The sequence below is a fragment of the Melopsittacus undulatus genome, chromosome 29 (genome assembly GCF_012275295.1).
Source record: "Melopsittacus undulatus isolate bMelUnd1 chromosome 29, bMelUnd1.mat.Z, whole genome shotgun sequence".
Taxonomy (NCBI): domain Eukaryota; kingdom Metazoa; phylum Chordata; class Aves; order Psittaciformes; family Psittaculidae; genus Melopsittacus; species Melopsittacus undulatus.
The window spans coordinates 349,857-368,675 of NC_047555.1; the positions used below are offsets into that span (position 1 = coordinate 349,857).

The following is an 18,819-nucleotide window of genomic DNA, read 5'->3' on the forward strand; positions in this document are numbered from 1 at the left end:
CACACTTATGGGTCCTGCCCCACACTTATGGCTCCTGCCCCACACTTATGGCTCCTGCCCCACACTTATGGGTCCTGCCCCACTGTTCCAGCCCTACCGCGTCCGCGGCTGCATCCTGACCCTGGTGGAGCGAATGGATGAGGAGTTCACCAAGATCATGCAGAACACGGACCCACACTCACAAGGTGCCCTATGGGGAGCCCTATAGAACCCTATAGAGCCCTATAGATCCCTATAGAACCCTATAGATCCCTTTAGATCCCTATAGATCCCTATAGATCCTTATAGAGCCCTATAGACTCCTATAGATCCCTATGGATCACTATAGAGCCCTATAGATCCTTATAGATCCCTATAGACTCCTATAGATCCCTATGGATCACTATAGAGCCCTATAGATCCTTATAGATCCCTATAGACCCCTATAGACTCCTATAGATCCCTATGGATCACTATAGAGCCCTATAGATCCTTATAGACCCCTATATAGCTCTATAGATACCTGTGCATCCTTATAAAGCCCTATAGATCCCTATGGATCACTGTAGACCCCTATAGATCCTTATAGAGCCCTATAGATTCCTATGGATCACTATAGAGCCCTATAGATCCTTATAGATGCCTATATAGCCCTATAGATACCTGTGCATCCTTATAGGGCCCTATAGATCCCTATAGACCCCTATAGAGCCCTATAGACCCCTATAGACCCCTATAGAGCCCTATAGATCCCTATAGAGCCCTATAGATCCCTATGGATCACTATAGAGCCCTATAGATTCTTATAGATCCCTATATAGCCCTATAGATACCTGTGCATCCTTATAGAGCCCTATAGATCCCTATAGACTTCTATGGATCATTATGGAGCCCTATAGAGCCCTATAGACCCCTATAGATCCTTATAGAGTCCTATAGATCCCTATGGATCACTATAGAGCCCTATAGATCCTTATAGATCCCTATATAGCCGTATACATACCTGTGCATCCTTATAGAGCCCTATAGATCCCTATGGATCACTGTAGACCCCTATAGATCCTCATAGAGCCCTATAGATCCCTATGGATCACTATAGAGCCCTATAGATCCTTATAGATCCCTATATAGCCCTATAGATACCTGTGCATCCTTATAGAGCCCTATAGATCCCTATGGATCACTATAGACCCCTATAGATCCTTATAGAGCCCTATAGATCCCTATGGATCACTATAGACCCCTATAGAGCCTTATAGATCCCTATATAGACCTATAGATACCTGTGCATCCTTATAGAGCCCTATAGATCCCTATAGACTTCTATGGATCATTATAGAGCCCTATAGATCCCTATAGACTTCTATGGATCATTATAGAGCCCTATAGATCCCTATAGACTCCTATGGATCATTATGGAGCCCTATAGATCCCTATAGACTCCTATGGATCATTATGGAGCCCTATAGATCCCTATAGACTCCTATGGATCATTATGGAGCCCTATAGATCCCTATAGACTCCTATGGATCATTATGGAGCCCTATAGATCCCTATAGACCCTTATAGATACCTGTAGAGATCCAGTCTATCCCATTATATCCCATTACAGCCCATTGCAGAGTACATGGAGCAGCTGAAGGACGAGGCTCGCGTCTGCTCCATCATCTCCCCATTATAACCCATAATAACCCCATTACCCCCATCATACACCAGTATAAACCAGTATACACCAGTATAAACCAGTCTATCCCGTTACAGAGTACGTGGAGCAGCTGAAGGACGAGGCTCGAGTCTGCTCCATCATCTCCCCATAGCACCCCATTACCCCCATTATAACCCAGTATAACCCATTATAACCACTATAGCTCCCCATTACCCCCCCATTATCCCCCAGTATAAACCAGTCTAACCCAGTTTAACCCACTCCAGAGTATGTGGAGCAGCTGAAGGACGAGGCTCGGGTCTGCTCCATCATCTCCCCATTACAACCCCATTACCCCCATTATAACCCCATAGAACCCAATATAACTCCATTACCACCCAGTATACCCCAATATAAACCAGTATAACCCAGTATCTCCCATTACACAGAGTATGTGGAGCAGCTGAAGGACGAGGCTCGCGTCTGCTCCATCATCTCCCCATAGCACCCCATTACCCCCATTACAACCCCATTACCCCCCATTATAACCCCATAGAACCCCAATATAACCCAATTACCCCCCAGTATACCCCAGTATACACCAGTATAACCCATTATATCCCACTCCAGAGTACGTGGAGCAGCTGAAGGACGAGGCTCGGGTCTGCTCCATCATCTCCCCATAGCATCCCATTACCCCCATTATAACCCAGTATAACCCATTATAACCCATTATAACCACTATAGCTCCCCATAGAACCCCATTACCCCCCAGTATACCCCAGTATAACCCAGTATCCCCCACTGCAGAGTACGTGGAGCAGCTGAAGGACGAGGCTCGCGTCTGCTCCATCATCTCCCGGCTCCAGCAGTACCTGCAGGAACAGGGATCCCCTGAGGAGCTGTGTCGGGTTTACCTGAGGCGCATCCTGCACACGTACTACAAGTTCGATTATGGGATGGCAGCCGGTAGGATACTGGTTTATACTGGGATATACTGGGATATACTGGGATATACTGGGATATACACTGGGATATACTGGGTTATACTGGGATACACTGGGATATACTGGGATATACTGGGAGATACTGGGATATACTGGGATATACTGGGATATACTGGGATATACTGGGATATACTGGGAGATACTGGGATACACTGGGATATACTGGGATATACTGGGATATACACTGGGATATACTGGGTTATACTGGGATACACTGGGATATACTGGGATATACTGGGAGATACTGGGATATACTGGGATATACTGGGATATACTGGGATATACTGGGATATACTGGGATATACTGGGTTATACTGGGATATACTGGGATATACTGGGATACACTGGGATATACTGGGATATACTGGGATATACACTGGGATATACTGGGATATACTGGGATATACTGGGATATACTGGGATACACTGGGATATACTGGGATATACTGGGATATACACTGGGATATACTGGGATATACTGGGATATACACTGGGATACACTGGGATACACTGGGATATACTGGGATACACTGGGATATACTGGGATATACTGGGATACACTGGGATATACTGGGATATACTGGGATATACTGGGATACACTGGGATATACTGGGATGCACTGGGATATACACTGGGATATACTGGGATATACTGGGATACACTGGGATATACTGGGATACACTGGGATATACTGGGATATACTGGGATATACTGGGATACACTGGGATACACTGGGATATACTGGGATATACACTGGGATATACTGGGATATACTGGGATATACTGGGATACACTGGGATATACTGGGATATACTGGGATATACTGGGATACACTGGGATATACTGGGATATACTGGGATATACTGGGATACACTGGGATACACTGGGATATACTGGGATATACTGGGATACACTGGGATATACTGGGTTATACTGGGATATACTGGGATATACTGGGTTATACTGGGATACACTGGGATACACTGGGATACACTGGGATATACTGGGATATACTGGGATATACTGGGATACACTGGGATACACTGGGATATACTGGGATATACTGGGATATACTGGGATACACTGGGATATACTGGGATATACTGGGATATACTGGGATATACTGGGTTATACTGGGATACACTGGGATACACTGGGATACACTGGGATATACTGGGATATACTGGGATATACTGGGATACACTGGGATACACTGGGATATACTGGGATATACTGGGATATACTGGGATACACTGGGATATACTGGGATACACTGGGATATACTGGGATATACTGGGATATACTGGGATATACTGGGATACACTGGGATATACTGGGATATACTGGGATATACTGGGATATACTGGGTTATACTGGGATACACTGGGATACACTGGGATATACTGGGTTATACTGGGATATACTGGGATATACTGGGATATACTGGGTTATACTGGGATATACTGGGATATACTGGGTTATACTGGGATACACTGGGATATACTGGGTTATACTGGGATACACTGGGATATACTGGGATACACTGGGACATACTGGGATACACTGGGATATACTGGGATATACTGGGATATACTGGGATGCACTGGGATACACTGGGATATACTGGGTTATACTGGGATATACTGGGATACACTGGTATATACTGGGATATACTGGGATATACTGGGATATACTGGGTTATACTGGGATATACTGGGATACACTGGGATATACTGGGATATACTGGGTTATACTGGGATATACTGGGATGCACTGGGATATACTGGGTTATACTGGGATATACTGGGATATACTGGGATGCACTGAGATATACTGGGATACACTGGGATATACTGGGTTATACTGGGATATACTGGGATATACTGGGATGCACTGGGATATACTGGGATACACTGGGATGTACTGGGATATACTGGGATATACTGTGATATACTGGGATATACTGGGATACACTGGGATATACTGGGATATACTGGGATATACACTGGGATATACTGGGATATACTGGGATATACTGGGATACACTGGGATATACTGGGATACACTGGGATACACTGGGATATACTGGGATATACTGGGATATACACTGGGATACACTGGGATATACTGGGATACACTGGGATATACTGGGATATACTGGGATACACTGGGTTATACTGGGATACACTGGGATATACTGGGATATACTGGGATATACTGGGATACACTGGGATATACTGGGATATACTGGGATACACTGGGATATACTGGGTTATACTGGGATACACTGGGATACACTGGGATATACTGGGATATACTGGGATACACTGGGATATACTGGGATACACTGGGATACACTGGGATACACTGGGTTATACTGGGATACACTGGGATATACTGGGATATACTGGGATACACTGGGATATACTGGGATATACTGGGATGCACTGGGATACACTGGGATATACTGGGATATACTGGGATATACTGGGATATACTGGGATATACTGGGATACACTGGGATATACTGGGATGCAGGATACATGCAGATAGGGATGCTCAGGGCTGGATGCCGATGTTGATAATGACGTCATTGATGACGTCACTGATGACGTCACTGATGAGGATGATGGGTGGGTGTGATGATGACGTCAGTGATGACGTCATCAGTGATGGTGCCAATGGCAACAATGCTGATACATGATGATGATGATGATGTCACTGATGACGTCAGCGATGACATCACTGATGATAATGGGTCTAGAGTGTGATGATGACGACATCACTGATGACGTCGCTGATGACGTCACTGATGATGTCACCGGTGACCATGGGTGATGATGATGATGTGAATGATGATGATGCTGATACCTGATGATGATGTTCATGTCAATGATGATGTCAATGATGATGTCATGGATGATGTAATTGATGATGTCATTGATTGTGACGTCACTGATGACTATGGGTGTCTATTGTGGTGATGATGATGATGTCAATGATGATGCTGATACATGATATTGATGATGATGTTATGGATGATGCTGATGTCGCTGGCGACGTCATTCATGACGTCACTGCTGATGATGTCATTGATGACGTCACTGATGACGTCACCGATGACCATGGGTGTTGATTGTGATGATGGTGATGTCAATGATGCTGATATATGATGATGATCATTATGTTGATGATGATGTCAATGATGACGTCATTGATGATGTCACTTATGACTATGGCTGTTGATTGTGATGATGATATGAATGATGATGATGATGTCATTGATGACGTCACCGATTACGTCATTGATGATGTCACACCCCCCATAGACGGCAGTGAGGACTCTGCCTCCCTCATGGACAGACTCTGCAAGTTCATCTACGCCAAGGACAGGACCGACCGGATCCGGACGTGCTCCATCCTGTGCCACATCTACCACCATGCTCTGCACAGCCGCTGGTACCCGGCCAGGGACCTCATGCTCATGTCCCACCTGCAGGACAACATCCAGCACGCGGACCCCCCCGTGCAGGTCTGACCATGGACTCACCCATAGAGACCCATAGGGACCCATAGACTGACCCATAGACTGACCCATAGGACCCATAGGGACCCACATCTACCACCATGCTCTGCACAGCCGCTGGTACCCGGCCAGGGACCTCATGCTCATGTCCCACCTGCAGGACAACATCCAGCACGCGGACCCCCCCGTGCAGGTCTGACCATGGACTCACCCATAGAGACCCATAGGGACCCATAGACTGACCCATAGACTGACCCATAGGACCCATAGGGACCCACATCTACCACCATGCTCTGCACAGCCGCTGGTACCCGGCCAGGGACCTCATGCTCATGTCCCACCTGCAGGACAACATCCAGCACGCGGACCCCCCCGTGCAGGTCTGACCCATGGACTGACCCATAGGGACACATAGAGACACATAGAGACACATAGAGACCATAGAGACACATAGAGACCCATAGAGACACATAGAGACACATAGAGACCATAGAGACACATAGAGACACAGAGACTGACCCATAGAGACACATAGAGACCCATAGACTGACCCATAGCGACACATAGAGACACATAGAGACACATAGAGACACATAGAGACACATAGAGACACATAGAGACACAGAGACTGACCCATAGAGACACATAGAGACCCATAGACTGACCCATAGAGACACATAGAGACCCATAGACTGACCCATAGAGACCCATAGACTGACCCATAGAGACCCATAGACTGACCCATAGAGACACATAGACACCATAGAGACACATAGAGACCCATAGAGACACATAGAGACCCATAGAGACACATAGAGACACATAGAGACACATAGAGACACATAGAGACCATAGAGACACATAGAGACACATAGAGACACAGAGACTGACTCAGAGCGACCAATAGATTGACTCATAGGGAGCCCTAGATTGACCAATAGCAACCCATAGATTGACTCATCATCTCCATTGACCCCCAAGTGTTTCCTATGAACATCTCCATTGGGTTCCTATTGACTCCCATCCCCTTCCTTCTTCCTGTATCCATCTCCCATTGACTCCAATGGTCTTCCTGCCCCATAACCACCCCATTCCTACCCCATATCTGCCCCATAACCACTCTCTGTGCCCCATAACCCCCTGTCTGTGCCCCACAGATCCTGTACAACCGCACCATGGTCCAACTGGGCATCTGCGCCTTCCGCCAGGGCCTCATCAAGGACGCCCATAATGCCCTATTGGACATCCAGTCCTCGGGTCGAGCCAAGGAGCTGCTGGGTCAGGGTCTGCTGCTCCGGAGCCTCCAGGAGCGGAACCCGGAGCAGGAGAAGGTGGAGAAGAGACGTCAGGTCCCGTTCCACATGCACGTGAACCTGGAGCTGCTGGAGTGTGTGTACCTGGTGGCCGCCATGCTGCTGGAGATCCCATACATGGCAGCACATGAGTTCGATGCCAGGAGGAGGATGATCAGCAAACAGTTCCATCATCAGCTCAGGGTGGGGGAGAGGCAGCCCCTGCTCGGTGGGTAGCCAGTCATTACCCCATTGATAACCCATTGATGGCCATTGATCAACATTGGGTTCCCATTGAGTTCCCATTGACCCCCATTGAGTCCCTATTGAGTACTCATTGAGTTCCCATTGAGTCTCCATTGAGTACTCATTGACCTCCATTGAGTCCCCATTGAGTCCCCATTGAGTCCCCATTGACCTCCATTGAGTCCCCATTCAGTCCTCATTGAGCTCCCATTGAGTCCCCATTGACCCCATTGGGTCCCACGGTCACATGATCAGCAAACAGTTCCATCATCAGCTCAGGGTGGGGGAGAGGCAGCCGCTGCTCGGTGGGTAGCCAGTGATTACCCATTGATAACCCATTGATGGCCATTGATCATCATTGGGTCCCCATTGAGGCCCCATTGAGTTTTCATTGAGTCTGCATTGAGGCACCCTTGAGTACCCATTGAGTCCTCATTGAGATCCCATTGAGTACCTATTGATCTCCATTGAGTCCCCATTGAGTCCCCATTGACCTCGATTGAGTCCCCATTGAGTCCTCATTGAGTTCCCATTGACCTCCTTTGAGTCCCCATTGAGTTCCCATTGACCTCCATTGAGTCCCCATTGAGTCCCCATTGAGTCCCATTGACCCCTCTCTCAGCCCCATAAGTTCTGTCTGTGTCATAAACACCTTGTCCACCCAATAACCCCTGTCCCTGCCCTACAACCTCTTTCTGCCCCATAACCCCATTCCCTGCCCCCTAACCCCATTCCCTGCCCCATAACCCCATTCCCTGCCCCCTAACCCCATTCCCTGCCCCCTAACCCCATTCCCTGCCCCATAACCCCATTCCCTGCCCCCTAACCCCATTCCCTGCCCCCTAACCCCATTCCCTGCCCCATAACCCCATTCCCTGCCCCATAACCTCTGTCTCTGCCCCATAACCCCATTCCCTGCCCCATAACCCCATTCCCTGCCCCATAACCCCATTCCCTGCCCCATAACCTCTGTCTCTGCCCCCTAACCCCATTCCCTGCCCCCTAACCCCTCTGTGCCCCTTAACCCCATTCCCTGCCCCATAACCCCATTCTCTGCCCCATAACCTCTGTTTCTGCCCCATAACCCCATTCCCTGCCCCATAACCCCATTCCCTGCCCCATAACCTCTCTCTGTGCCCCCTAACCCCATTCCCTGCCCCATAACCCCATTCCCTGCCCCATAACCTCTGTTTCTGCCCCATAACCCCATTCTCTGCCCCATAACCTCTCTCTGTGCCCCATAACCCCATTCTCTGCCCCATAACCTCTGTTCCTGCCCCATAACCCCATTCCCTGCCCCATAACCCCATTCCCTGCCCCATAACCCCATTCTCTGCCCCATAACCTCTCTCTGTGCCCCATAACCCCATTCTCTGCCCCATAACCTCTGTTCCTGCCCCATAACCCCATTCCCTGCCCCCTAACCCCATTCCCTGCCCCCTAACCCCATTCCCTGCCCCATAACCCCATTCCCTGCCCCATAACCCCATTCCCTGCCCCATAACCCCATTCTCTGCCCCATAACCTCTCTCTGTGCCCCCTAACCCCATTCCCTGCCCCATAACCCCATTCCCTGCCCCATAACCTCTCTCTGTGCCCCCTAACCCCATTCCCTGCCCCATAACCCCATTCCCTGCCCCATAACCCCATTCCCTGCCCCATAACCCCATTCCCTGCCCCATAACCCCATTCTCTGCCCCCTAACCCCATTCCCTGCCCCATAACCCCATTCTCTGCCCCCTAACCCCATTCCCTGCCCCATAACCCCATTCCCTGCCCCATAACCCCATTCCCTGCCCCATAACCCCATTCCCTGCCCCATAACCCCATTCTCTGCCCCATAACCCCATTCCCTGACCCATAACCCCATTCCCTGCCCCATAACCCCATTCCCTGCCCCATAACCCCATTCCCTGACCCATAACCCCATTCCCTGCCCCATAACCCCATTCCCTGCCCCATAACCCCATTCTCTGCCCCATAACCCCATTCCCTGCCCCATAACCCCATTCCCTGCCCCATAACCCCATTCCCTGCCCCATAACCCCATTCTCTGCCCCATAACCCCATTCCCTGCCCCATAACCCCATTCCCTGCCCCATAACCCCATTCCCTGCCCCATAACCCCTCTGTGCCCCCCAGGCCCCCCCGAGTCCATGCGGGAACATGTGGTAGCCGCATCCAAGGCCATGAAGATGGGAGACTGGAGGAGCTGCCACCGATATGTGGTCAATGAGAAGATGAATGGGAAGGTCTGGGACCTGTTCCCGGAGGCTGACAAGGTCCGAGCCATGCTGGTCAGGTCAGTGGGGCTATGGGGGCTATGGGAGTTAATGGGGATCAATGGGAGTCAATGGGGATCAATGGGGATCAATGGGGATCAATGGGAGTCAATGGCAGTCAATGGGAGTCAATGGGACCAATGGGAGTCAATGGAAGTCAATGGAAGTCAATGGAGGTCAATGAGAGTCAATGGGGATCAATGGAAGTCAATGGGGATCAATGCAAGTCAATAGGAGTCAGTGGGGATCAATGGGAGTCAATGGAGATCAATGGAGGTCAGTGGGAGTCAATGGGTATCAATGGGGGTCAATGGAGATCAATAGGAGTCAATGGAAGTCAATGCGGGTCAATGGGGATCAATAGGAGTCAATGGGAGTCAGTCGGTATCAATTGGAGTCAATGCAGATCAATGGAGATCAATGGGAGTCAATGGGAGTCCATGGGAATCAATGGAGGTCAATGGGAATCAGTGGCAGTCAATGGGTATCAATGGGAGTCAATGGGGATCAATGGGAGTCAATGGGGTCAATGAGAAGATGAATGGGAAGGTCTGGGACCTGTTCCCGGAGGCTGACAAGGTCCGAGCCATGCTGGTCAGGTCAGTGGGGGTCAATGGGGGGCTATGGGAGTCAATGGGAGTCAATGGGAGTCAATGGGGGTCAATGGGGTCAATGGGCAACAATGGCAGTCAATGGGGATCAATGGAGGTCAATAGGAGTCAATGGGTATCAATGGGATCAATGGGAGTCAATGGGGGCTATGGGAGTCAATGGGAGTCAATGGGAGTCAATGGGAGTCAATGGGGTCAATGAGAAGATGAATGGGAAGGTCTGGGACCTGTTCCCTGAGGCCGACAAGGTCTGAGCCATGCTGGTCAGGTCAGTGGGGGGCAATGGGGATCAATGGGGGGCAATGGGAGTCAATGGGGATCAATGGAAGTCAATAGAAGTCAATGGGGATCAATGGAGTCAATGGGGATCAATGGGTATCAATGGGAGTCAATGGGGATCAATGGAAGTCAATGGGTATCAATGGGGATCAATAGGAGTCAATGGGTATCAATGGGGATCAATAGGAGTCAATGGGTATCAATGGGGATCAATGGAGTTCAATGAGGTCAATGGGGTCAACGGGAGTCAATTCGGTCAATGGAGGTGATTGGTTATCCAACTGGGTCAGTTAGGATCAATCACAATCAATGGAGGTCAGTGGGATCAATGGGAGTCAATGGGGGTCAATGGAGATCAGTGGAGGTCAATAGCAGTCAATGGGGATCAATGGGAATCAATGAGGTTAATGGGAGTCAATGAGGTCAATGGGGATCAATGGGGCTGTCAATGGGGCTGTCAATAGGAATCAATGGGGCTCAATGGGGCTGTCAATAGGGATCAATGGGGCTGTCAATAGGAATCAATGGGGCTGTCAATAGGGATCAATGGGGCTCAATGGGGCTGTCAATGGGGCTGTCAATAGGAATCAATGGGGCTGTCAATAGGGATCAATGGGGCTCAATGGGGCTGTCAATGGGGCTGTCAATAGGGATCAATGGGGCTGTCAATGGGGCTCAATGGGGCTCAATGGGGCTGTCAATAGGGATCAATGGGGCTCAATGGGGCTGTCCATAGGTCCCCATTGTCTCCCCCTTGCTCCCATTGCCCCATAGGAAGATCCAGGAGGAGTCTCTGCGCACCTACCTGTTCACCTACAGCAGCGTCTATGACTCCATCAGGTGGGTTATGGGGCGCTATGGGGCTCTATGGGGCTCTATGGGGTGCTATGGGGCGCTATGGGGCTCTATGGGGTGCTATGGGGCGCTATGGGGTGCTATGGGGTGCTATGGGTGCTATGGGGTGCTATGGGTGGTATGGGTGCTATGGGGTGCTATGGGGCGCTATGGGTGCTATGGGGTGCTATGGGGTGCTATGGGGCACTGTGGTGCTATGGGGTGCTATGGGTGCTATGGGGTGCTATGGGGTGCTATGGGTGCTATGGGGTGCTATGGGGTGCTATGGGTGCTATGGGTGCTATGGGGTGCTATGGGTGCTATGGGGTGCTATGGGGTGCTATGGGGTGCTATGGGTGCTATGGGGTGCTATGGGGTGCTATGGGTGCTATGGGGCGCTATGGGGTGCTATGGGTGCTATGGGTGCTATGGGGTGCTATGGGTGCTATGGGGTGCTATGGGTGCTATGGGTGCTATGGGGTGCTATGGGTGCTATGGGGTGCTATGGGGTGCTATGGGGTGCTATGGGTGCTATGGGGTGCTATGGGTGCTATGGGTGCTATGGGGTGCTATGGGTGCTATGGGGTGCTATGGGGTGCTATGGGGTGCTATGGGTGCTATGGGTGCTATGGGGTGCTATGGGGCGCTATGGGGCGCTATGGGGTGCTATGGGGCGCTATGGGGTGCTATGGGTGCTATGGGGCGCTATGGGGTGCTATGGGTGCTATGGGGTGCTATGGGGTGCTATGGGGCGCTATGGGGTGCTATGGGTGCTATGGGGTGCTATGGGGTGCTATGGGGTGCTATGGGTGCTATGGGGTGCTATGGGGTGCTATGGGGCGCTATGGGGCGCTATGGGGTGCTATGGGGTCTCTATGGGGTGCTATGGGGCGCTATGGGTGCTATGGAGTGCTATGGGGGTGCTATGGGGTGCTATGGGGCGCTATGGGGTATTATGGGATACTATGGGGTGCTATGGGTGCTATGGGGCGCTATGGGGTGCTATGGGGCGCTATGCGGTGCTATGGGGCACTATGGGTGCTATGGGGCGCTATGGGGCGCTATGGGGTGCTATGGGGTGCTATGGGGTGCTATGGGGTCTCTATGGGGTGCTATGGGGCACTATGGGGTGCTATGGGGGTGCTATGGGGTGCTATGGGGCGCTATGGGGTATTATGGGATGCTATGGGGTGCTATGGGTGCTATGGGGCGCTATGGGGTGCTATGGGGCGCTATGGGGCGCTATGGGGCACTGGGGTGCTATGGGGTGTCTGTGGGGCACTATGGGGTGCTATGGGGCACTATGGGGCGCTATGGGGCGCTATGGGGCACTGGGGTGCTATGGGGTGTCTGTGGGGCACTATGGGGTGCTATGGGGCGCTATGGGGCGCTATGGGGTGCTATGGGGCGCTATGGGGCCCTGTGGGGTGCTATGGGTGCTATGGGGTGCTATGGGGTACTATGGGGCGCTATGGGTGCTATGGGGTGTTATGGGGTGCTATGGGGTGCTGTGGGTGCTATGGGGTGCTATGGGGCGCTATGGGTGCTATGGGGTTCTATGGGGTGCTATGGGGTGCTATGGGGTGCTATGGGGTGCTATGGGGTGCTATGGGGCGCTATGGGGTGCTATGGGTGCTATGGGGTGCTATGGGGTACTATGGGGCGCTATGGGTGCTATGGGGTGTTATGGGGTGCTATGGGGTGCTGTGGGTGCTATGGGGTGCTATGGGGCGCTATGGGTGCTATGGGGTTCTATGGGGTGCTATGGGGTGCTATGGGGCGCTATGGGGTGCTATGGGGTGCTATGGGGCGCTATGGGGTGCTGTGGGTGCTATGGGGTGCTATGGGGTCCTATGGGTGCTATGGGGTGCTATGGGGCGCTATGGGGCGCTATGGGTGCTATGGGTGCTATGGGGTGCTATTGGGTGCTATGGGGCACTATGGGGTGCTATGGGGCGCTATGGGGTGCTATGGGGTGCTATGGGTGCTATGGGGTGCTATGGGGTGCTATGGGTGCTATGGGGCACTATGGGGTGCTATGGGGTGCTATGGGGCACTGGGGTGCTATGGGGCACTATGGGTGCTATGGGTGCTATGGGGTTCTATGGGGCTCTATGGGGCACTATGGGGTGCTATGGGGTGCTATAGGGCGCTATGGGGCACTATGGGGTGCTATGGGGTGCTATGGGTGCTATGGGGTGCTATGGGTGCTATGGGGCGCTATGGGGTGCTGTAGGGTGCTATGGGGTGCTATGGGGTGCTATGGGGCGCTATGGGGCGCTATGGGTGCTATGGGGTGCTATGGGGCACTATGGGGCGCTATGGGGTGCTATGGGGCGCTATGGGGTGCTATGGGGCACTGGAGCGCTATGGGGTGCTATGGGGCGCTATGGGGCGCTATGGGGCGCTATGGGGTGCTATGGGGCACTATGGGGTGCTATGGGGCACTATGGGGTGCTATGGGGCACTGGGGTGCTATGGGGTGCTATGGGGCGCTATGGGGCGCTATGGGTGCTATGGGGTGCTATGGGGCACTATGGGGCGCTATGGAGTGCTATGGGGCGCTATGGGGTGCTATGGGGCACTGGAGCGCTATGGGGTGCTATGGGGCGCTATGGGGTGCTATGGGGTGCTATGGGTGCTATGGGGTGCTATGGGGTGCTATGGGTGCTATGGGGCACTATGGGGTGCTATGGGGTGCTATGGGGCGCTATGGGGCGCTATGGGTGCTATGGGGTGCTATGGGGCACTATGGGGCGCTATGGGGTGCTATGGGGCGCTATGGGGTGCTATGGGGCACTGGAGCGCTATGGGGTGCTATGGGGCACTGGGGTGCTATGGGGCACTATGGGTGCTATGGGTGCTATGGGGTTCTATGGGGCTCTATGGGGCACTATGGGGTGCTATGGGGTGCTATAGGGCGCTATGGGGCACTATGGGGTGCTATGGGGTGCTATGGGTGCTATGGGGTGCTATGGGTGCTATGGGGCGCTATGGGGTGCTGTAGGGTGCTATGGGGTGCTATGGGGCGCTATGGGGCGCTATGGGTGCTATGGGGTGCTATGGGGCACTATGGGGCGCTATGGGGTGCTATGGGGCGCTATGGGGTGCTATGGGGCACTGGAGCGCTATGGGGTGCTATGGGGCGCTATGGGGCGCTATGGGGCGCTATGGGGTGCTATGGGGCACTATGGGGTGCTATGGGGTGCTATGGGGCACTGGGGTGCTATGGGTGCTATGGGGTGCTATGGGTGCTATGGGCGCTATGGGGTGCTATGGGCGCTATGGGGTGCTATAGGGTGCTATGGGTCCTATGGGGTGCTATGGGGTGCTATTTGGTGCTATGGGTGCTATGGGGTGCTATAGGGTGCTATGGGGCACTGGGGTGCTATGGGGCGCTATGGGGCACACGGACATGGGGATCAATGGGGCTGACCATGGGGATCAATGGGACTGACCATGACCATCTATGGGGCTGACCATTGTCATCTATGGGGCTGCCCCACAGCATGGAGATCCTGTCGGCCATGTTCGAGCTGGACCTGCCCACAGTGCACAGCATCATCAGCAAGATGATCATCAATGAGGAGCTCATGGTGAGCCCCATAACCCCCACTTATGGGGCAGGGGACCCATAGCAGCCCCACATCCAATGGGGTCCCTATGGGGCGGGAGGTCCCATGGAGCTATGGGGTTTGGGGGGGTCTATGGGAGATGGGGTGGGGGATGGAGGGGTGGGAGCTATGGGGCAGCCCCATAGATATGGGTCTGAAGGGGATGGGAGCTATGGGGCAGACCCAGAGATATGGGTCTGAAGGGGATGGGAGCTATGGGGCAGCCCCATAGAGATGGGTCTGAAGGGGATGGGAGCTATGGGGCAGCCCCATAGATATGGGTCTGAAGGGGATGGGAGCTATGGGGCAGACCCATAGATATGGGTCCGAAGGGGATGGGAGCTATGGGGCAGCCCCATAGATATGGGTCCGAAGGGGGTGGGAGCTATGGGGCAGCCCCATAGATATGGGTCTGAAGGGGATGGGAGCTATGGGGCAGCCCCATAGATATGGGTCTGAAGGGGATGGGAGCTATGGGGCAGCCCCATAGATATGGGTCCGAAGGGGATGGGAGCTATGGGGCAGCCCCATAGCAATGGGTCTGGGTGGGGATGTGATGTGTGGGGCAGGGGGAGGTGATATATGGGGCAGACCCATAGCGGTGCCCTATGGGAGTGAGGATGCTGTCATTTATAATGCATCCCTATAGGTCTTCATTGGTGCTGTCACTTATGGGGCAGCCCCATAGCAGCCCCATAGCAGCCCCATAGCATCGAGGATGCAGTGGTACCCAAGGGCACTGAGGATGCTGTGACTGACATCCCCATAGGCTCCCATTGGGGCCCACAGTTCCCTCTGGGGTCTGTGCTCGCTATGGGGCAGCCCCACAGCTCTGCCCCACATCTCCCCATAGGCTCCCACAGTTCCCTATGGGGTCTGTGCTCGCTATGGGGCAGCCCCACAGCTCTGCCCCACATCTCCCCATAGGCTCCCACAGTTCCCTCTGGGGTCTGTGCTCGCTATGGGGCAGCCCCACAGCTCTGCCCCACATCTCCCCATAGGCTCCCACAGTTCCCTATGGGTCTGTGCTCGCTATGGGGCAGCCCCACAGCTCTGCCCCACATCTCCCATAGGCCTCCCTGGACCAGCCCACCCAGACGGTGCAGATGCATCGAACTGAGCCCAGTGCTCAGCAGAACTTGGCCCTGCAGTTGGCTGAGAAGTTGGGGACACTCATGGAGAACAATGAGAGAGTCTTGGACCATAAACAGGGATCATATGGGGGATACTTCAGAGGTGAGACCCTATAGAGACCCTATAGGGACATATAGAGACCCATAGAGACACATAGAGACACATAGAGACCCATAGAGACGCATAGAGACCCATAGAGACACATAGAGACACATAGAGACCATAGAGACACATAGAGACACATAGAGACACATAGAGACACATAGAGACCATAGAGACACATAGAGACCCATAGAGACACATAGAGACCATAGAGACCATAGAGACCATAGAGACCCATAGAGACACATAGAGACACATAGAGACCATAGAGACACATAGAGACACATAGAGACACATAGAGACCCATAGAGACACATAGAGACACATAGAGACCATAGAGACACATAGAGACACATAGAGACCATAGAGACACATAGAGACACATAGAGACACATAGAGACACATAGAAACCCCATAACCTGCCCCACACCTCCATTATCCCCCCAACTCCATCACCCCGTAACCTCATCCCCCATCACTGCCCACACCCCATAGTTCCCTGCCCCATAGATCCCAACCCATAGATCCCCTATAGACCCCAGCCCCATAGATCCATGCCCCACATCTCACCCTATAGACCCCACCCCATAGACCCCAGCCCCATAGACCCTGCCCTACAGATGCCACCCCATACATCCCACCCTATAGATCCCTGCCCCATAGATCCCATCCCACAGACACATGTCCCATAGATCCCCCATAGACCCCACCCTATCGATTCCCCATAGACCCCAGCCCCATAGATCCAGCCCCATAGATCCCTCATAGACCCCTCCCCACAGATCCAGCCCCATAGACCCCACCCCATAGATCCCTGCCCCACAGACCCCACCCCATAGATCCCCCATAGACCTCACCCCATAGACCCCAGCCCCATAGACCCCCATAGACCCCACCCCACAGATCCCTGCCCCACATCTCACCCCCTCTCGCCCCATAGATCAGAAGGACGGATACCGCAAAGGGGATGGAGGATACCTGAGACGTGGAGGCTACCGGCAACAGGAGCGAGGCTCCAACTACTGACCCATAGAGCCCCATAGCCTGACCCATAGCCTGCTCCATAGCCTGACCCATAGCCTGCCCCATAGCCTGACCCATAGCCTGACCCATAGCCTGCCCCATAGCCTGACCCATAGCCTGCCCCATAGCCTGACCCATAGCCTGCCCCATAGCACACCATAGCCTGCCCCATAGCCTGCCCCATAGCCTGACCCATAGCCTGACCCATAGCCTGCCCCATAGCGCCCCATAGCGCACCATAGCGCACCATAGCCTGCCTCACAGCGCACCATAGCCTGCCCCATAGCCTGCCCCATAGCGCCCCATAGTGCCCCATAGCCTGACCCATAGCGCCCCATAGCACACCATAGCCTGCCCCATAGCCTGACCCATAGCCTGACCCATAGCGCACCATAGCCTAACCCATAGCGCCCCATAGCCTGACCCATAGAGCCCCATAGCCATAACCCCCCCTCCCCATAGGCCCCATTATGAGCAGCATTGGCCCATATGGGGCTGAGTGAATGGTGTTACGGGCCCCTCCCCCTCCCTGCCCCATAGCCTGCCCCATAGCCTGCCCCATAGCGCACCCCATTGATGAACCCATAGAGAATAAAGATGAACATGAGCTCATTGTGATGTGTGTGGGGCTGAGTTAATGGGGGGGATGGGGGGAGGGGGGTGGAAGCTGCCCCATAGGGCGCCCCATAGGGCACCCCATAGTGTGCTGTATTGCATGCCCCATAGGGCGCCCCATAGTGTGCCCCATAGTGTGCTGCATTGCATGCCCCATAGCACTGCCCTATAGCATGCCCCATAGCGTGCCCCATAGCACACCACATAGGTTGCCCCATAGGGCCCCATTGTGTGCCCCATAGAGCACCCCATAGTGTGCTCCATAGCATGCTGCATTGCATGCCCCATAGCACGCCCCATAGCGTGCCCCATAGGAGGCCCCATAGTGTGCCCCATAGCGTGCTGCATTGCATGCCCCATAGCACTGCCCCATAGCACACCACATAGGTTGCCCCATAGGGCCCCATTGTGTGCCCCATAGAGCACCCCATAGTGTGCTCCATAGCATGCTGCATTGCATGCCCCACAACACACCCCATAGCGTGCCCCATAGAGCCCCATAGTGTGCCCAATAGGGTACCCTATAATGCGCTCCATAGCATGTTGCATTGCATGCCCCATAGCACTGCCCCATAGCACACCCCATAGGTTGCCCCATAGTGCCCCATTGTGTGCCCCATAGGGTGCCC

At 53.1% G+C, this 18,819-nt stretch overlaps 1 protein-coding gene across 4 annotated transcripts in view; it reads left to right on the top strand.

Annotated features, from left to right (window-relative positions):
• LOC117437844 (eukaryotic translation initiation factor 3 subunit C-like) overlaps positions 1 to 17,646 on the top strand; it is a 35,889-nt gene extending 18,243 nt beyond the window's left edge. Inside the window, exons 13-23 of one of the 4 annotated variants that reach the window (XM_034072484.1) lie at positions 92 to 185; positions 2,435 to 2,593; positions 5,962 to 6,164; positions 7,316 to 7,621; positions 7,944 to 8,001; positions 9,839 to 9,936; positions 10,516 to 10,577; positions 11,643 to 11,708; positions 15,211 to 15,298; positions 16,390 to 16,552; positions 17,493 to 17,646. In XM_034072484.1, coding sequence (XP_033928375.1) covers positions 92 to 185; positions 2,435 to 2,593; positions 5,962 to 6,164; positions 7,316 to 7,621; positions 7,944 to 8,001; positions 9,839 to 9,936; positions 10,516 to 10,577; positions 11,643 to 11,708; positions 15,211 to 15,298; positions 16,390 to 16,552; positions 17,493 to 17,578 — 1,383 coding nt within the window. In that variant the 3' untranslated portion in view covers positions 17,579 to 17,646. Of the gene's footprint in view, positions 1 to 91; positions 186 to 2,434; positions 2,594 to 5,961; positions 6,165 to 7,315; positions 7,680 to 7,943; positions 8,002 to 9,838; positions 9,999 to 10,515; positions 10,578 to 11,642; positions 11,709 to 15,210; positions 15,299 to 16,389; positions 16,553 to 17,492 lie in introns of all 4 variants that reach the window. The other 3 variants (XM_034072485.1, XM_034072486.1, XM_034072487.1) reach the window with 3 other exon arrangements.
• Positions 17,647 to 18,819: the final 1,173 nt, after the last annotated feature.